The sequence below is a fragment of the Benincasa hispida genome, chromosome 12, assembly GCF_027475165.1.
Source record: "Benincasa hispida cultivar pf3 chromosome 12, pf3_genome.v1.1, whole genome shotgun sequence".
NCBI classification, from domain to species: Eukaryota; Viridiplantae; Streptophyta; class Magnoliopsida; order Cucurbitales; family Cucurbitaceae; genus Benincasa; species Benincasa hispida.
This window is the reverse complement of record NC_143489.1, coordinates 59,143,359-59,164,664: the sequence shown is the minus strand read 5'-3', so window position 1 is coordinate 59,164,664 and position 21,306 is coordinate 59,143,359. Positions and strand designations below refer to the sequence as shown.

At 30.7% G+C, this 21,306-nt stretch overlaps 3 protein-coding genes across 3 annotated transcripts; 1 reads left to right on the top strand and 2 right to left on the bottom strand.

Annotated features, from left to right (window-relative positions):
* Nucleotides 1-2,691: 2,691 nt before the first annotated feature.
* On the top strand, nucleotides 2,692-9,774 carry LOC120092961 (ATP sulfurylase 1, chloroplastic-like). The gene is made up of 5 exons (XM_039051229.2): nucleotides 2,692-3,373; nucleotides 8,214-8,619; nucleotides 8,717-8,977; nucleotides 9,071-9,157; nucleotides 9,365-9,774. The coding sequence occupies exons 1-5, from the start codon at nucleotides 2,874-2,876 to the stop codon at nucleotides 9,506-9,508; spliced, it is 1,398 nt and encodes a 465-aa protein (XP_038907157.1). The 5' UTR covers nucleotides 2,692-2,873; the 3' UTR covers nucleotides 9,509-9,774.
* Nucleotides 9,775-10,249: 475 nt separating this feature from the next.
* Nucleotides 10,250-11,883, bottom strand: LOC120092962 (calmodulin-1-like). Its single transcript, XM_039051230.2, has 4 exons — nucleotides 11,706-11,883; nucleotides 11,465-11,622; nucleotides 11,288-11,365; nucleotides 10,250-10,756 (listed from the first exon to the last, which is right to left on the bottom strand). The coding sequence occupies exons 1-4, from the start codon at nucleotides 11,785-11,787 to the stop codon at nucleotides 10,580-10,582; spliced, it is 495 nt and encodes a 164-aa protein (XP_038907158.2). The 5' UTR covers nucleotides 11,788-11,883; the 3' UTR covers nucleotides 10,250-10,579.
* A 4,404-nt stretch (nucleotides 11,884-16,287) lies between these two features.
* Nucleotides 16,288-19,661, bottom strand: LOC120092960 (protein LIKE EARLY STARVATION, chloroplastic). The gene is made up of 4 exons (XM_039051228.2): nucleotides 18,890-19,661; nucleotides 17,772-18,436; nucleotides 17,041-17,231; nucleotides 16,288-16,861 (listed from the first exon to the last, which is right to left on the bottom strand). The coding sequence occupies exons 1-4, from the start codon at nucleotides 19,404-19,406 to the stop codon at nucleotides 16,483-16,485; spliced, it is 1,752 nt and encodes a 583-aa protein (XP_038907156.2). The 5' UTR covers nucleotides 19,407-19,661; the 3' UTR covers nucleotides 16,288-16,482.
* Between the last annotated feature and the right edge of the window lie 1,645 nt (nucleotides 19,662-21,306).

Here is a 21,306-nt window from a genome sequence, read left to right as displayed (position 1 = left end):
AAAGTAATATGAGAAGTCCCATTTTGGATGTTGTGTTCTTTGACCTTTAGAAAGGTCTATTTTAGTCGTTTAGTCATTATTTGTATATATTATTTTGATTCCTAAACTTCTAACTAGTAAATTACAATTTTTAGTTCTTAAGATCTAAACTTATTTCTTATTTGGTTATTAGGTTTCTAAAACTAACAATCTCATACTTGCTATTTAAATTTAGTTTATATTTTGTCCTGATCATTTCAAAAGTGACATATTGAGGTTAGATTTTGATTTTTCATCGGTCCTTGAGTTGAAACTACGTTTTCTTTTCTTTTTTTCTTTTTTTTTTTTACCTCGAACTAATTATAAGTCAATGATTTCAAACTTCAAGAGAAAAAAAAAATTAGAAATCAATTTTAAAACTAGGAGATTAAATGATATGAACTGGTTTATTTAGGCTTCATTTGGTAATCATTTTGTTTTTTATTTTTATTTTTTAAAAATTAAGCTTATTTCATCCACATTTTTTTACAATGATTTGCATTTTTTTAAGTACAATGGTTGAACTCTTAGCCAAATTCTAAAAATAAAAATAACTTTTTGAAATTTACTTTTTTTGGTTCTCAAAATTTAGTTTGTTTTTTAAACCATTGATAAAAAGTAAATAACAAAGAAATAAATTTAGAGATGGAAGTAATGTTCATATGCTTAATTTTCAAAAACAAAAATAAAGAGCAAAATGGTTACCAAATGTGGTCTTAATATTTTGAAAATAATTTTATTGTTTTCAATTTTAGTCTTTTTGCCCATGTTAAGTTGTCTTTCCATTGATGATGTGTCATGCATTTAGAGTTTTGAGAGACTATATAAAACTTGGTTAATAGTTGCACGATAAATATTATAATGATTAAATTTTAGTATTTGTACTTCTTTCGAGTTTAGCTAAAAGAGCTTGAATTTTTGCAATTCATATCTTTTAGTATTTATACTTCTTTTAATTTTTAGAAAAATGGTTTTGATTGTTTAAGGGTTAATCTCTCCTAATTTATATAGTACATAAAATTATCAAAATAGCCTTACTACTCCTCTACCTCAACTCCACCATAGTTATCGTCGATTATCACTACCTTCCACTAGCCAACTCTTACAACTAACATCGATAGCCACCTTTGATCAATGAAAATATTTTTAAATTATTAGTTCAAAGTATTTAATAGTCATCCTTTATCATAATTTGCATTAATATAAAGATTTTTAATATATAACAACTAAACAAATTTGTAAATAAAAACCGTTATGAGAAAATATAAACATATTACTTTTGAAACTTCAAAAACCAAATAAACACGACTTTCAAATTAAAGACCCAAAAAAAAAAATCAAAATATTGAATCATCATTTAGTAAATTTAACAATTTAAGGGAATGTTTGGCTCACCGACATTAGTTGAGTTGAGTTGGTATAATATATCAACTCATTATTGGTGAAGTTGAGTTGGTATATTTTATCAACTCACCCCAACTCTCCTTTCTTCCAATATTTTTAATGGTTTCACCCATCGGCCACTGACACACTCCGCAAACTAACTTTAGGCTCCAACAACCACCTCTGATGATAACTTCGATAACCAACTCCAGGCTCCAACAACCACCTCTGACGACAACTCCGACGATGAAATTCGGGCTCCAACAACCACCTCCGATGATAACTCCAGTGACCAACTCCGAGCTTCGATAACCTTCGTGCGACCAACTCCGAGCTTCGATAACCTTCGTGCAACCAACTCTGACAACCAATTCCTCTGACAACCAATTCCAATGACCAATTTCAGGCTCCGACAACAAACTCCGATGACCAACTCCAACAAGCACCTTCGTAGGCTCCGACAACCACCTCCGACTACAAAAACATTATTCTGTCTATATTAAGTGTAATATTTATACGTAAAAATTGTAAAAATATATTTTCATTTCAAATGAGTGTTAAAGAACATTTAGAGAAAAAGTAAATACATAGTTGAAAAGTATGTAACATATAAAAAAAAAAACTTATAGCAAGAATTAGTGAAAAATAGAGATTTATTCTCTGATGATCCTCCAAATTTAGAGGAATTGAAAGTGAAATTCATGAAGAAATGTGGTGGCATTTTATTGGCTGCTAAGATGCTGGGGGAGAGATTTAATTAAAAAATCATTACATATATAAAAATATAGAGCAACAATAGAAAGAAGATATAGTGCAACATCAAGAAGAAGAAAAAAAATAAGAAGATGATAATGAAATTAGAAAAATTAGGAATCAAAAGTTTTGATTTCTCTTTGGTTTCTCATTTCATTTAACCATATTTCTACAAGATATGTAATGAGTTCATTGTTGTTCATTGTCCAAAAAAGAAAGAAAAAAAAATCAACAATTAAAAGAAAAAATTGCAATCTATATTTTATTCAAATAAAGATGGGTAGAATTTCTGAATTAAAAACTCAACTCTACACCCAAAACACAAACATATGAATTCAGACCAAATAACTCTACAACCAAACACAGACATATGATCTTCACATATATATATATATATATATATAAATTCCAAATATTAGTTTGTGGGAGGGAGGTAAAGCATAATAAAGGAAAATTAAAAAAAATATATTATTACAATAAATATATAATAGAAAGATTTAATACATGTCAATCACCAAACAAGTTAAGAACCAATTTCATATATTTTTTTAATTAATAATTCCAAATAATAATTAAAAAAAAATACCCATTTTGGTTTTGGCACATAATAAACCAATTTATCCGTACCATTAATTATTAAAACCCCCTTTGCTGAAGAAGAAACACAGAAGACCGGAACCGAAACAGAGCCCGGCCCTGACCTCGGGTCATCACCTCCAATGGCGTCTATGGCTGCCGCCTTCATCAAACCTTCAAATCCCATCTCCCAATCTCCAATAACCTTCACCAAAACCTTCACCCCACCGATTAAACTCCCAATTCCTCTCATAAAAACCAGCCGCCACCATCGGATCCGGGTCTCCGGCGGGTTGATCGACCCGGACGGGGGAAAACTTGTGGAGCTTATTGTGGAGGAATCCATGAGGGCTTCGAAGAATCGGGAGGCTCTGAGTCTGCCTCGAATCAAGCTCTCGCGAATCGATCTGCAATGGGTTCACGTTCTGAGTGAGGGCTGGGCTAGCCCTCTCACCGGATTCATGAGAGAATCCGAGTTCCTCCAAACGCTTCATTTCAATTCGCTCCGTGTGAATGGATTGGTTGTTAACATGTCGGTGCCGATCGTTTTGGCCATTGATGATGACCTCAAGAATCGAATCGCCGCCTCCTCTAAGGTTGCGCTCTTTGGCTCTGATGATCGCCCAGTTGCAATTCTCAAAAAGTAAGATTATGCTTTTTGTTCAACTCTGTTTTTCCTTTTCTTTTCCTTTGATATTTATTTTTAAATTTTTTGGGTTTTTTATTTTTAATGAATATTAACTTTGAATTTAAGTTTTGAAAAAAGAACTTTCAAATTATTATGTCATTTTCAGAGTAGGTAGGGATTCGAATCTCTACTTTTAGTTTTAATCATATATGTTTTAGTCGGCCGTTGTTAGAACTAGAATCATTAAGGGAAGAAATTCCAATTTTTATTGGAAAAAAAAGTTAGATGTTTTAGTCCTTAAATTTTAAATCTAATTTTCACATTTGATGGTTTACTTGTTTGGGATCTCCTCATGAATTTTAGGGATTGCAAATGAATTATGTTGTTTGTTAGGGTAGGAAACATAACGGTTTTAAAATCCAAAATGATTTCAAATCTCGTTTTTACTTTTTTTTAAAAAAAATTCATTATTAGAATGCTATGATTTTACAAGATTTTATAAGAACGGAAAGTAAATTACTTATACCTCATTTGGTAATCATTTCATTTTTTTTCTCTTTTTGAAAATTAAGCAAATTTTTTCCTCATTTCTTACAATAATTTGTATTTTTGTTAAATACAATAGTTGAGTTCATAGCCAATTTCTAAAATATATATATATATAGTTAAAAGCTACTTTTTTTAAATCATTAGTAAAAAGTAGATGAACAAATTTGAAGTTAGAAGAAGTGTATATAAGCTTAATTTTCAAAAACAAAAATAAAAATTCAAATGATTATTAAACGAGGTATTAATTAACTATGTCAGATTCTAACTTTCAATTAAAATATCATAGTTAAAAACTTGAATTAGTAAATTCTTAACTTTCTTGTCTCATTCAGTTACCCTCCAAACCCTTAATTTTAATAATTCATTTTAAACTTTTCTCGTTCCAAACAAAGTAATCAATTTAAATTCATTTCTCGGATTTCAAATCTCATAATTTAAAATTATTTCTTAAACTTTCTTGAATTCAAACAAAGGATAAGTTTCAAAATATCATACTTTTACTCATGTGTTGTGTTTAATTTTTCATGGGTGTTGAGTTTAATTTTTATTTAGCTCATATGCTTCAAAATGTTATACTTTTACCATTGAATTTTGAGTTTAGTTTTCATTTGGTCTTTAGATTTCGGTATTTCACACTTTTATCTTCAAGTTGTTATTAATGGTCACTTTGGTATTTGACGTTAACTTTTAGTTAATTAATTTTAAATAATTATGATGTGGACTTTTAAATTAATTTTATTTGTGGTGAAAAATTGGTGAAATTTAATTTAATTCTTCTAAATTAACTATGAGACATTAACACAAAGGACTAAAATGAGTATTTAATTGGAAAAAAAAGGTTAGAAGTATAAATCTTGAAGCCACAAAAACCAAATTGAAACAAAACTTAAAATCCATAAATAAAAATATAACATTTTGAAATTTAGGGATAAAATAGAAATTAAACTCAAAACTCATGGATAAGAGTGTAACATTTTAAAACTTAAAAACTAAATGAAAACTTCCTCTAAAACAATGGACAAAAAAAAGGTATTGTACCCTATTTTATATTATATTTAAATCTTTTTATATTATATATAAATTTAGGGCTGTGGTATATTTTCTTATATTTGTATATATGTTCGTCTAGAGTATAGTTTAAAATTGCGATCGAAATCTGAAAATTGAAATTTTAACAGACTCGAAATTTCAGTACGAGGAAATTTCAATTTTCTCCTAGTTTCTTGAAATTTCTAAATTTTTATCGATATTTCAATATTTTCATCGAAATTTTTCGAAATTTTTTTTTAACAATTGACTATGCTAGTTCAGTGAAAGTTTTTTCTCTTTTATCATAAATTTTTTTTATTTTCAAGAAATTACATATTTTCATTCAAATCTTTTTCATTTAACTTTCATACATTTCACCTCAATCTTGAATTGAAGTGAGTTCTCTAATATTTTTCTCATTTTCTCTCAATCTCTATCTACACTTTTCTTTTTCTTATTTCTTTCCATTACGTTGTGTTTTGTTTATTGTTATGCTTTTTACATCTCTCTTATGTTTAATGTTATGATTTTTCTATCCTTACTATGTTATGTTATGTTAGTTTATTGTTATGATTTTTTTTGTTTGTATCCCATTTTATAACAAACAATTTATAATTATTTTATATATGTTGTTTAATTTTGTAATTAATTTTCAATATCTGATATTATTTTGTAATTATTTTTCAATGTCTTTTTAAAATTTCTACTCTCGCATCGACATTTGCACGAGTATTTTACAATATACGCGAGATATTTGCACAACTATTTTACTATATACACCCAAGTATTGGCATACTTTATAGAAATGATGATTAAAAATGATCCGTTATAATCTAATTCAATCACAATTAAAGTTTTCTTATCTAATTATAAAGTTTTCTCATCAATTTCCATAAAGTTTCTCAAAATTTTTATCGATATTTTCATAAAGGCATGATCTTAATATTTTTATCGACATCGATATTTCAAACCTTGATCGGTGGTAAATTTCGAATGAACTGATGTGACTCTCATAAAATGGATCCATAGCCATAGGAATAGAAGTGCAGCTGACACGTGTATTGTTTGTTCATCTTTCATAGCTAAGGCAATATAAAGCTTTTAATAAAAAAAAAATTAAAAAAATAGAGGCGGTTCGGATTGCAGATATTGTGTCATGACATGAATAAATATCTGAAATTTATATATCTAAGATAATTAATATCTGTGTTTGAATTTAGAAAATGAGCTAAACTATTTACATATATAATAAACTATTGCTATGTGTAAATAGTTTCATATCTTTTCCATTTATAAGAATTTTCCAATGATTAATGTATGTAAGTTAAATGAATGGTAAATTTTGTAGATAGAAACTAAAACTAAATAATTATCTAATCAAATGTAAATAGTCATAATTAAATTTAATTATTTAATATATTGTTATATGATTAATTATTTAATCACTTAAAACATCTTAATCTTTTTAATTAAATATTATTTAAATTATTTTATTTAATTAATAAATATTAATTAAGTAGAATATAAATAATTAATGATAAAATTTATATTGAATAGTTAAGATACATAAAATATTAATGATAAATGATAAATGTACTATTTGAAACTTATTAAGTTTAAATAATATATTTATATTTAATAATTAATTAAAATTAATATTTATAATTAATTGATATTAATTTATTAATTAATCATACTTTATTCATCTCTCAGGTATAAAAATTCCACAAGTATGGAGGGTACTAAAAACCCATTGTAATATAGGTTTTAAAATTCTCAGGATAATAATATCGTGGATATTAAAAAATGAAATCCTATAATACAAACACATATATTAAATGTCAGTCTAAAATCTCATGACAATATCAATGAAACAAATGAGCTTTAAGAAAGAATTTAGGTATGCTCAAAAAAGGAAAAAAGTAAAATAAATTTATGTTCCCTAAATTTTGAGTATGATTTTTATTTAGTTGTTAGGTTTTAAATCATTTTGAGTTTAATTTTTATTTAAACTTTTAGTTTCAAAATATAACATTTTATCCTTGAATTTTGAATTTAGTTTTTATTTGGTCTATAAATTTCAAGACTTTACACTTTTACTCTTGAATTTTTATTAATACCTAATATTAGCATTTGAGTTAATTTTTTATTAACTATTTTTAAATAACATAAATAATTTTCATTAATTTTTCATCCCTAATAAAATTATTAAAAAATTCACATCATAATTATTTGGAAAATTATTTCAAATGATAAAACTATTGAAAATATTTACAAGATATAGTAAAAATGTTTAATTATCAATGATAGACGCTGATAGACATTGATAGACTTCTATCCGTGTCTATCAATATCACTTATAGATCAGTGTCTATCATTAATAGTTCTAAAATTTTGTCATATTTTGTAAATATTTCCGTTAATTTTTCTATATTTAAAAACAACCCTAATTATTTTGGACTAATTAATTAAAAGTTACACCAATGACCAAAAGAGAGTATAAGTAAAAATTCAAAAGTTAAAGTGTAAAATCTAGAAAGTTAGGGATCAATTGAGAATTAAATTCTATACTCAATGATAGAAATGCAACATTTTGAAATACAGAGATCAAATGAAAACTAAACTCTAACTTTAGGAGTAAAATCGTAAAATCTTGAAATAGAATAGAACCATAGTTAAAACTTTGAGAATAGAATATTACTTTCCCTCATATTTATCATCTTTTTCTCCCACCATTTCAAAATTAATTTCAAGTTGTTTTTTTAATTAATGTTTCTCAAACAGGTATCATTAATCTTTTCTCCTATTTTTTAATGATTAACAGAATAAAATTTATAATTTAAAATGTATAAAAATCTAATAATTATCATGTAAGTATATTAGAAATTAAGTACGAACATAAAAGTATGTAGAATTGTAATAATATGTATACTACAGCCTTTTTTCTTCCCTTGACTTCAACCTCATATATTGGTGGAATTCCTTTTTTCCTTTTTTTGAAAAGGATACAATATATTGGTGTAAGTTCAAAACACCTAGTTTAGATTATAGTAACGTCATAATCAATTGAAATATGTTCAAAAGTTCTTTATTAGACATCGGTTTGAATCTTTTCTTTATAAAATCGGTTGGTTTGATTTGATTCTTGATTGATCCCAAAACAAACAAAATCGAACCAACTTTCGACCCTTGTTCTTATAATTAAATTACATAGATGTTGTAATAGAAATCCATAGGAGAAGTAGTTTGTCTGATGGTTTTTGTTGGATTGAATCAGTATTGAGATTTACAAGCACCCCAAGGAAGAAAGGATTGCAAGAACATGGGGAACAACAGCTTCAGGGCTGCCTTATGTTGATGAGGCTATTAAGAATGCTGGAAACTGGCTGATAGGAGGTGATCTAGAGGTCATAGAACCAATCAAGTACCACGATGGCCTTGATCGTTTTCGATTATCACCTGCACAACTTCGCAACGAGTTCACCAGCCGCAATGCCGACGCAGTGTTTGCTTTCCAGCTACGCAATCCAGTGCATAACGGTCATGCTCTGCTCATGACCGATACTCGTCGTCGCCTTCTTAATATGGGCTACAACAACCCCATCCTCTTGCTTAATCCACTGGGTGGCTACACCAAGGCTGATGATGTTCCTCTTCACTGGAGGATCAAACAACATCAAAAGGTTCCTAGCTAAGCCACCCACTTTATATCATATTTCCATTTTCCTCAAATATTAACCACAATGCAACTAACTCAACTCTTGAAATTCACTTCATTAGGTTCTTGAGGGTGGCGTTCTTGATCCCAAGACAACCGTCATCTCCATTTTCCCTTCGCCGATGCACTATGCCGGTCCAACCGAGGTGCAGTGGCACGCAAAGGCAAGGATTAATGCAGGGGCTAACTTTTACATTGTTGGTCGAGATCCTGCAGGCATGGGCCATCCAACTGAGAAAAGGGATCTATATGATGCTGACCATGGGAAGAAAGTATTGAGCCTGGCACCTGGTTTAGAGCGCTTAAACATCCTTCCTTTCAAGGTTACTGATATGAACTTCCAACTTTTCTGTCACAATTACTTCATATTTCTACTTTTCCTTTCTTATTGGTTCCAACTTCCAACTATAATGCAGGTTGCTGCATATGACAAAACTCAAGGTAAAATGGCCTTTTTTGATCCCTCAAGACCTCAGGATTTTCTTTTCATATCAGGCACCAAGGTACTTTCTCATACCAACCTCCGCAATTCGAGAGAATCGATGCCATTTCATATCTTTTCCAGCAGGAAATAACTGTCTTTTGTCTCTAAAACTATAAAACAAAGAAAGGGAGAATAAAGATTTTTTTCCTCCTCACTAGAAATCTAGCCTTCATTGAAGAAAAAACTGAAACATTCTGAGATGGTGTCTTTTCTTGTTATTTGTTAGATGCGAAATCTTGCAAGGAATAAGGAGAACCCTCCAGATGGATTTATGTGTCCCGGTGGCTGGAACGTATTGGTCGAATACTACGAAAGTTTGGTTCCAGCAGACAATGGGAGGATCCCCAAACCTGAAGCTGTAGCAGCTTAAATCTTATACATCATAGAAATGGATTTCAACCAAAACACTTTATCTCTTGTTTGTAATATAAAATTGACATTCTGTCAAGTGTCTTGAGCTGAATAAAGTCATTTAAGGAAGTGGCTTACCCCTGTAACATGTGTGCATATGGAAAAGTTGTAACATATAAATGTGTGATGCTTTTCTTGAAGTTGGTTAGTGGATTTTCATTTTTATGTAATATAACTGTGGGACTATAATTTTTACTTAATGAAGTGAATCATTAGCTTGGTAAAGTCAGAAATTTTCTTTCTGGTGGAGTAGAACTCTCTTTTGTGAACAGGATTAACAGGTTCATAAGGGAAAACGGGTCTCTCCAAAAATTCTGTAATTGAACTCAGTGTTGTATGTATATATAACTCAGAAATGCAGAAATCTTTAGGCGTTGGCTTTCATGTTCATATAGAAGGAAAAACCGAAGAATCAAATCGAACTTCGACATTGCCTCGTCATAACAAGACTCAAGCGGAATACTGCTATTGTTCAGAAATTAGCATCATATTCTGAACAGGATGAAGATAGTTTATGTGAAAGAAAGCAACTTTGTCTGTAAATGAAACTTGTATTTGTCTTTACAAAGAAAACTGGTAACTACCAACTACCAAGAAAATGAAATGAAGTTGACAGATTCGGACAACCTTTCTTGTTTTGTTTGGAAGAATGATCAGACACCAACCACAGACTGCGGCTTTTGAGCTCAAGTTGAAAAGGTATACACATTGAAATCGGCATCGTCATCGACATTTGCATTGACATCAGAGAAATTTCTTAAAATATCTCAAATTTCACATCGTCCTTGTTGCACATCATACTAAAGCTATTTTGTTTTCCTTTGCTTCCAGACCATATTAAAATATAGGATACATCAATATCATTTCTTTGTATTTAAACCATAATTTCCTCTAGACTTCCAACTTGACATGAAGTCAAACACTGATAATACAATAAAATAATGGAGATATGAACAAATCAAACAAGGGTTATCTTTCTTGTCATTCACTCAATCTAGTTTTGTTTCTTTTTGGTTGTATAATCATATCATTAAAAAAAGCCTCTTTTTGGTAGGATTTGTGACACATCCTGAGTCATCATCATATTCACAAACTCATGGTAGTCGACCTGGCCATCTCCATCCAAATCAGCGTCTCTGATCATCTGCAGAACTTCCTCATCTGTTAACTTCTCCCCCAAATTAAGCATCAAACAGACATGGCTCAACTGCAAAATAACAAGAAATAAATCATGATATAGATGACATCTAAGAAGCACAAACATTTTAGTTTGGCTAATGTTTCCATGTCTGACGCTTGGACACTCTGACATTTAATGAACACGTATCAGACACTTGTTAGTATAATAAATATGTTAGACACTAGTTGTATTAAGTCCAAAGAAGAACAACATTCGGTAGACATGCATCATACACTTCTTACCTATACTAAGTCAACATATATATGACAAAAATAATAAAATTTGAGAGCGAAATATATCGAATTAATTTTTTAAGCGTAGAAATAAATAAATTCATTAACTTTGAATTTCCTTCCATTTAAAAATGTATGTTTTAATAAACGTGTCTTTGGTATGTCTGTGTCCTAAATTTTCTTTTAAAAAAAATGACATGTCACCATGTTAACGTGGTGTTGTATCTGTGCTCGTTAGGATGACATTCTTTAATGGGTTTGCTCAAAAATTTGAAAAGATTTTTGCCTTTGTTTATTAAAGAATCAGATCTTTGTACTTTTATACCTCATTTGCTGATATATATCCATCTTGGTTTTTATCAAACACCTTGAAGGCCTCTTTGAGTTTCTCCTCTGTTTCTTCCTAAAATCAGGACAGACAGAAAATGGCATCTCAAATGTTAGAAGAATAAAAAGACTCAAAATCATGGGGGATGAAAAGAAATGAAATGAAATGAGAAACCTCCATGATTTTGGACATCAATTTTTGGAATTCCCAAAAATCAATTTTTCCATTCCCATCTGCATCTACTTCACTGATCATTTGCTTGAGTTCTTCCTCTGTTGGATTTTGACCCAAGTTTCTGATCTCGGTTCTTAGTTCATCAAGGGTGATGCAACCTGCTTATTCAAATCCAAAAATAAAGACATAAATCGAACTTTTCAAATAGAATTCAACCAGAAAAGGAAAGAAAATGACCCACCATCTCTGTTTTTGTCAAAGAAAAGAAAAGCTTCTATAAGCTGATCCATTTGTTCTTTAGTCAGACCTTCCCCCATCTCCATGGAAACTAACACAACACCTTCAAAGAAAAAACAGAGAGCTAGAGAGAGAGAGAAGGAGAGAGAGAGAGAGAGCGGGGAGAGGTCTTTGTGGGACTCCGTGAGCATATATATAGAAGCCAAGCCACAACAACCACAGGCCTCTCTCCTTTATTTATTTTTTTTTATTTTATTTTTTTTTTTTTTTGGGAAACTTCGACCCCAAGTTATTAAAACTATTTTTCCAAAGACTTAAATATAAAAATGTTATAATGTCCAAGAGTCAAGTAAAGGTTTGTGACCGACCAAAGTGAGTGTCATTAGAATCTTTTCACTTGAGAGGAATTTAATAGGATGGATTCTTCTTTTGGGTTGATAGTCAGAAATAGTACCAAAAAGTTTTCATCTTTCACGTATAGCATTCTGATTAGTCAATTATTTTTATAGTATATTTTGATATTATATGGCCCTGGATCGATACCAAGACTAAAACAAAATTTTTAAATATGACACAATCGAACCATCAATTTTATGCTTCGTGAAAATTCTAATTAGGACAATGACCAACCAGGATGAAGACCAAGATCAAATTTGTGGAGTTGAAGTTTTTAAGAGTTTATTGTTTTGATTTTCTCGGTGAATTCGAAAGTCATTGAGACTTTTTTTTTCCTTTTGGCCAAAAGGTAAATGTGTAAACTTTTTTTCAAAATTTAAAATAAGAAAATCTAGCATAAATGAATAGAAACCAAATTAGAGAAAAAAGAAAATAGAAGAGAGTAAGTCATCCCTTCTCCAAGATAACTTGAACATAGAGAATACAAGAACAATTGACCAAAACTTTTACCTCTTTTTTCTCCCCATTTTATTCAATCCCATCAGCGTCTAGGTCGAGGTTCCAAAAAGCTTGACTATTCAAATATACTATTAAAGAAGAAGTTTTTATTTTGGTTGCTCTTGGTCGAGACACACCGAGACGAGTCATTAAAACAATAGGTCAAAATGATATTATTTGTAAAAGAATGAAAGCTTTTTTGTGTTATTTTTTATAATTACTCATTCTTTACATTATTACATGTAAATTCCTACTTACTTTTTTCTTCTGTTATTTCTATCTAATTTAATAAAGAAGTAGATTGTACCCATTTAATATTAGTCCAACTAACTAAAGACGTTACATCACATAAAAAAAAATCAAATATTCAAATCTCAAACTCACATCGGATTAAATTATTAAAAAAAAAAAAACACTTCATATTAAATTTGTTTAACCAATGAAATAATGTATTACATTGGAAAGTAAGTAGGAGTTTCATGTAGGCATATGTTGTTCTTAATAGAATAGACTTTTTTTATTAAAAAATATATTTTATTGAGCATATATTCAATGAAAATGAGACTCGTACCCATATTTGTGGGGATTATGGTGGCAATTTCTCTTTTGAAACAAATTTTATTTTGAATATTAAGAATGAAGTTATAAAAAAAAAAAAATTGTAATACCCAATTCCATTGAATTTAAGTTAGGTCAACGCTTGAGCAATTTCATAGAAGTTAAAGTTTAGAATAAAAGAAAGATTCATGCCCCAAATTCCACGCTGATACTTTCATGATATTAAGAATATACTTAAAGAAATCATTTTTAATTAGCTTCTAACTTTTGTGGAGTTCCATGAAAAATCTTCATCTTTGAGATTCTAGCGTCTTTCTTCTCAATCATTTTCAACAGAATTCAAAAAGAATTTGTGAGTTTCTTGATTAAAATTGTAAGAGCTCAAAAAGAATTATTTATAAGATCTATTAGATATAAAATCATAATATATAGATTTATTAGACATTCTTAGGAATTAGAATCAAAATTGAAAGTTTAAGAATTTATTAGTAACAATTTTCAAAATTGAGAGGCTAAATTTTTAACAAGAGACCTTCACATAAATGTAATTTTAAATGCATCGATATATGATATGCATTGATACATGATATCTAGATTAAGTAACACTAATTGCAAAATTATTATAATTTTTTATAGAATTATTCGCTTAAAAATCATTTAGTCAGTTTTCATAAAAAAAAGTTTTATACAGATTAAAAAAAAATCTACATTTTATTTATATGAGAGAAGATTAAAAAAGAATTAAATTTTCTTACCTATTTCTAACGTACGAAAACTAAAATATTATAGATTTTTTTAAAAAAAATTAGAAATTAGAAACTTAAGTAAAATGTAATTTTATTTGGTATGTAATTGATTTATACGTAGGTATACATATTATAACTATTAGTATATTAGATTAAGTTCAAAATTAAAATGGAAAAGTGCAATTTTCCCGAATCTAGCCATTGGTTTTTTTATGAAACAAAATAATATAACATTAAATACACATACAATTTTTTTATATTTTAGAAAAATCAACATACATATATGTAAAACGTTACAAAGTTGAGGGGTTGTATTTTAAAATTCATTTTGTTTTAGTTATCTCATTCGTATATAATCTTTTATTGCGTGAAAATTACTATTAATAGTGATTAATTTTGATAAAATTAGCTTCTTATGATTAAATTTAAGATTTATTAAAAATATATTTGAAAGTGTATATACTAAAATCGAATTAAATCTAAAGTATATGGACCAAAATAGTACTCGAGATAAAATGTCATGCAAAATTCATGAATAAAAATCTAATGAACGTCCAAATAAGTAATATGAGTTGATGATAAAAAAAAGTTTGTTATTCGAATTACCGTCCTTGTTTGGAGAATTTTTAAAAAAATAATAATAAATAAGACACTTGTTCGCAAAGGCAATCAAAGTTTGATAATCATAGGTCATAATCATGACATAGAAATTTTATTTCAAAAAGAAAACACAAATCATAACATAAAAATTGATGGGGCCAACACTTTTGAAAATAGTAGACAAGACAAAATGTACTTAACTGCTACGCGGTTCCTACGTTCTAATTTCTCATCGTACATGTTTGATTTGACAATCTTGGCCGATTGTATTTTTTTGCTTTTTTTTTTTGTTCAAACAACTAAAGAAAAAAAAAAACCTCAATTCATAAAAGTTCATTTAATTCATACTTTAACGTCGAATTCAAAATTTTGGGTGGATGGTTGGTTTTTATTTTGTTTTCTTTATCAAGCAAAGAAAAAAAAATAGAGAAGACAAATATGAATCAATACTTAGGTGTAGCCTAAGTTTCATACTCTCCCTTCCTTCACACTTGAAAAAATATTCTTTAAATTGACAATTTTTAATTAGGTACAGCTTATAAAACCACCCGATGTCCAATAATCGAGATGATTGAGTTAGATAGCCCAAATCCAGAAATTATTCCTTCCAAAATTGTGTGTGCTTTGTTGGTGGAGCATGAAGGGCTAGAGAGTTGGTGTCTCGACCTTTTACATTAAAATTTCAAGTGTCTTTCATGTTGTGGTGGAACATAAGGGTTAAATAATACCATTTTTCAAGTTGGGGATGTGCATTTCAATGAATTAGAACATGGAGATGCCATGTGTTTGGAACACATCGAGACAATGAAAATCGATCGAACTTTGAAATCAATTATTACTAGAAAACATATATACTAGAGTTCAAAAATGATATAAAAATTATACAAGAGATTTGTATATTCTTATCGTGCAATCACTATTCTACAACCCAAAAGAGAAAATGGTTGGTAGGTGCTTCACTATGGATCTTTCCTTTTGGAATGTAAAGTACCTAAGATGGTAATATTTGACTTTAAATCCATCTCCCGTTGTTGCCCTTGCTTATAAGATCCCCAATCAATTTGCTGTTTGTTTCTTAAAGCCGGTAATTCATATCAATGAAGTTCAATTAAAGCCGGTTTTTGTTTGGCCAACTTCGCACGTCTCGACTATCTTCAAGAGACAAAGAGACAACCGTTTGACGAAAACTGGTTGTATATGAAATTTTGAATTTTGGGTCGATGACCAACATGACTTGAACTCATTCTCTCTAAGTCCTTTATATACCTATGATCCTTACAGAGCACTAAATCCACACATGGGTTTGTACCTTTCACATTCTTGATTAACCAAATTTATATTTCCAAAATGTACTTTCATAGTACTCGGAACAGAAGGGGGGAAATGGTCCATTTAGACATAAAATGGTAAACTAACCAGGTCCAAAGTCTAATATTCAGAAAATAAGGGTCAGGAAACTTGGGAAGAAAGTTTCAAGGTTGAGCTTTGATGTGAGCTCACATTTGAACAAGTAGTCAATGCTCCAGCACAAGTAATCACAACCACAACCTGAACAGTCTAAGTCATACAGAGCGTCTAGTCTAAATAAACTTTTATTTTAATATAACTATAGGTTCCAACTGCAGTTGTGATGACTCCCACGGCCATTAATAGCATTGTTCCAAGACAGAAGAAGAAAGTGCAGTTGTCTCTTTCTTGCTTCTTTTGGCGGTGGTGGAGGGAAGTAATGCAGGGTTTGGGATATTTATCTTTTCAATATTAGCAGCTATCTAAAATCATCTCAGAAAATAAAGAAAGCAAGCTAATTTATTGACTTAAAAGGTTTCCTAATATCACCGTGGACTAGGAATATGTTGTGCAGTTTTCTTTATTACATGTACAATGCCAGGAAAACGGTATCAATCCTGATCAAGCATTCTATTTTCTTCAAAATGGCCTACACTACAAGCTTTTATAATCACTTGGCAGTAAGAAAGAGAAGACTTACAAAGCCGTCTCAGATGGTGGCTGAACTTCCCGGAGCTGGACTGAATTGTTGAAGCAGTGATAAAAGCCAAAGTGTGGGAATCTCTCATACCAGGTTTCCTGCTGAGCATGTGTGTCCCAATGCTCCCCACTGCTGCTCTTTCCATACTTGTGAACCCAGCCCGAACCATTGTGGCCCTCGCCCCATGTACGGTTCCACCGTTCTCCATGTTTACCTTCCCACCAAGTTTCCCCCTGTTTGACACCATGACCATTCGGATCAAAGTTTTCATCCCATTTGTCGCCCCACTTCGTCCATCCATCACCTTCACATCGTTCAGCCCATTTATCTGTGTACTTAATGCTGCCACCTTGTCCATCATACTTTTCACCCCATCTGCAAGAGGAAAGTAGATCGAAATGGACAATTTCTTGAGAAACTTGTCATCAAATTAAATGTACAAAATCTTGAAAAAGGGAATCAGCGGATTGAGAATGCATCATATAAGACCAAGTCAAGAGAACAACAAGAATAATAGTTGATTAACATCTCTGACATTTGAAAGAAATTGATACCTTTCATGCCAGATATGAGCATGACCGGGATCAACGTATGTGTTCGGATCAATTTTACACCATTTATGAGCATTCTTTTCAGCTTGGCCAGAGGTATTATAGTATTCCCACCATTTCTCTTGCCACTCCGTGCCACTTCCATTTATCCCCCACTTGTCTGCAGTTTTTTCCAGATGAACAAGACCTTGTTCCTGAAAGACAGTTAGTTCAGTAACTTCAGTTAAGGTCATAAAAAAGATTTTTTGCTGTAATGATTGATATTAGGAACCAAGGGTTAGCTGCGGGGAGTTGAGAGAATGAATTAGAGGAAGAAATAAAGTAATTTCCAGAATTCACTATATAGATGGATCTCACATCATTTCCAGACATGTAAACATAAGTAAATCCTTTAAAAATATCAGAGAGTACGACACAATAGAATCTGTTAGATATCAACTGACACATTGTACATTACACACTCAGAGGCATTTCCATCTTCTCGCAATCTCCAATAGGTGGTATAAGTATAACTTGAATTTCAAAGGTATCAACTTAGTAGATGGATGTGAGCTGTCCATTAAGAACATTAAGTGAGTGCATAAAACAAATAATTTTAACAGGATATTGCAATCAAAATCGATCTTTTTGCAGATGGCAAAACAAACTATTGAGACTTTAACTGCTTGCATAAAGCAAATATTTTACAAGGATAATGTGATAGAAGCAAGCATATCAGCACAATCCAAACTGACCTGCCGCATAGATTCTCTCCAATATTCACGCCAAACATTTCCGTAGGCATCACGACCAGATTTCTCTGAACCAAGTTCCTTATAGCCAAACTCATCAGCAGCTTCCCAATATTTGTTCTGCCACTCAGTGGCTAGGTCTGCACTAACTCCCCTCGTTATTGTCCACTTGCAAATCACACCATCAGGTCTCCGCTCAACTCCCGTCTCCTTCCACCATCGTGACCCATCTGGATCTATTCCTTTTGTTGATTCCTTATCTGTACTATTAAGGGCCTGTGATGCTTCTGCTGCAAATACCGAAAACTCTATCCCAACATTTTCATCTTCTTCCAAGGAATGTGTCTCTGTTCTGGTTTCTGATGATTCTAATTTTTCAATACCCACCAATGACTGAAAGGGTGGTAGAAGAGATTTGACGTTTTCAGATATTTCACTCTGAAACGGAATTGAGAGAAAGCCAATCGGTGGCTCTTTCTCCTCAACAAAATTGGATAACATTGGATATGCCTGTGATTTCCCAATTTGTCGCAGCTCATTGGAAGCATTACCATTCCCATCATTATCTGGAGGGGGTGTCCAAGACCAGAAATCTGGACCAGGGGTCCCAGTTTGTGAAGTTTCAGACTCAGGTAGCAAGGTGTTCTCAGTTTGAAATTCAGATAATTCTAGATGAATCATAAACAATAAAGAAATTAACAAATATAGAAAAAGAAAGAGTTAGTAAGAGAACCAGAAAAACTACATAAAAATCGGCTGTCAAACTGAACCACACTAACACTAGGTCTTTATTCTTTTCTTATTCTTTTCTAATCATGTTAGTCAACACTGCGATTTAAATTATTAGGATATTGATACATATCTATATTTATTAATCAATTTTTTGAACTTGAAACTCAGAGAAGATATGCCTAGTCAAAAATGAAATTACATTCATTAGGTAGCAAGCCAAACGGAAATATGTTAACTACTAGTAATATTCAAAGATCAACCTTGAAAGAGAGTCAAATACAGTAAAGAAAGAGCCAATAATTTATAACTTCTCATACTAATAAAACTTTAAGGCTTTTCCAGTCAACAAAGAAAATCGATTCTTCAAGATTCAATAATGCTGATCATACCTTCTTCACGATCGAGCAGTCCACCGTCATTACTACTATTCAAATTCGGAGAAATATTCGAATCACGCGAACTCGAGTCTCCCACAGCTACCATTCCAGTCTCACCAACAAGTGCACGAGCAGCGGCAATGGCGGCAGCAGCTCGATGAATGACCTGCATCCGCTGAATCCGATCCCTCTCCTCGTTCGGGACCTGAAGAATCTTACTGAACTCCTCGCTCTTCTTCTCCAACTGACCAGCACTTCGATCACCGCCATTGCGATCGTCATTTCCAACAGTATTTTCCACAACTTTCTGAAACTCAATGGCTTTCCGCTGACGCTCCACCGCGTTCTTCCACATCCCGAGATACGATTCGCCTCCATCCGAAACCCTAATTCTCAGTCTCCTCGTGCCTCTCACCCGCCGAATCTCAATTTCTCGTTCGAGAGGGAGAATGAGAAAGTTGTTGTGATTGAGTTGGGGAAAACGAGAGGCGACGGTGGCGCGTGAACAAGCTCCTAATCGGAACGCCATCGTTGAAACCGGAACTGCAGTGATGAAATTGGAAATGGGATAAGCTCAATGATTCAATTTCAGGTGATGATTTAATCTTGTGGACGCCATTTTTTTTCTCCAGTGTACACTCCTCGTCCCTCGGGAAATGGAAGAGAGTTTCTTGAATTGGAAGAAAGGATGTGATGCCGTTACCCGTCGGTCACCTTTCTTTCAAATAAATGTTTCTTTAGTGGTCATTTTTTGGACGGTGACACGTTGCGTACTGTCATTCTTGAGGGTTCTTCTTATTTTGTGTTTTTGCCTACTTATTTGAGTTTTATTATTATTCTTGTATTAGAAAATACTACTAAGTTATTTTTCGCTTTTTTTGCTCTCTGGATCATTTACGTCAGGTTGAATAATTATTTTATTTTTACATTTTTTATCATAATTTACATTTTTCTTAATTATAATTATTAAATTTTTAGTCAAATTTTAAAAATCAAAACAACTTTTTAAAAGCTACTTTTTTAATTCTCAAAATTTGGCTTGATTTTTTAAATCAGTGGTGAAAAGTAAATAATACATGAAGAAATTTAAAGGTAGGAATAGTGTCCATAGACTTAATTTTCAAAAATAAAAATAAAAACAAAAAATAAAATGATTACCAAATGAAAGTTAATGTTTTAAGAGTCGGTATTTTGGTATTGTCTCATGAGCTTACAACCTTTTTCTTAATGAATGAGAGAATTTTTTTGTTTAATTTATGATAGTATTTATTTTGGTTAGTAGATGTTTTTTTATCTTAGCCATTTTTTATCCTATGTTTGGTTTCTTCATATATTATTTAGATAATCTATAATATCTATAGTCAAAATAAGGAAAGTTGAATTAATATAGGATATGTGTCATCAAATCTTGAAGTTGGTTCGATTTACCTACTCCACATGTTAGGGAAAAAAAGTCTATAATATTTGTGAATTTGTTATCACTAAAAATATGACAATTAAACGTCCTTTCTAGTTTTTACAATTAAACTATCGGTAACTTCTTTTAATTAAATGCAAATTTGGTGCTTTCATGGTACACTTTTGTTTTATATTTTAGTTTTTAAAAATTGTGTTCATTTTCTTCTTATTCTTTCACCATGATTTTCGTAATGTTTAACTAAATATTTCAATTTTTAATCAAATTCTAAACCTAACATTCTCATTTTTTAAAATTTGAATTAACTGAAACATATGATATTTAACTTATAAAAATAAGTTTTAAGAAAATAATATTTTCTTTAAAAAATCACTTTTAAACAAATAAAAATATAGTGTATAACAAATTAAATATATACATGCATATTTAGGTTGACCCAATGACAAGTGTATTGAGTTTATTCAATATATCAATCTAAATATGGGTCAAACAAGTCAGACTTATCCTAAAAAAAAGTGATTCATATTCAATCTAACAAATAGATGAGTTGGGTCGTATCGACCCAATCAAGATCAAGTCAAGGTTGGGCATAGGTCCACCTTCAGGCCATAAACTTGTTGATAAAACTAAATTTTGAGGTAGTAAAAAGGTGTGGAGATGTTTGGAGCTATATCTAACTATTATTAACGTAATAAGTGAGAATTTCTTTTTGGCTACCAATATAAAGTTAGAAAACATAATTTTTTAAAGATAAGAATGTACAATAGAATAATTTTTTATTATTTTTTGAATTAATAATAAACATATTTAGGTTGGGCATAGACGTTTGAATTAAATGTATGATAGAATAATTTGTTCTTCCACCTTTGAGTATTAAACCTTCCAAACATATTTTATAGGGACAACAAGAGCTAAATTTGAAGGATGGTTTTGAAAAATAGCTAAATGAATTTTCTTTTGTAAAAAAGTTTTTAAAAGATTATCCACTGTTTTTAAAAGGAAAATTGTTATG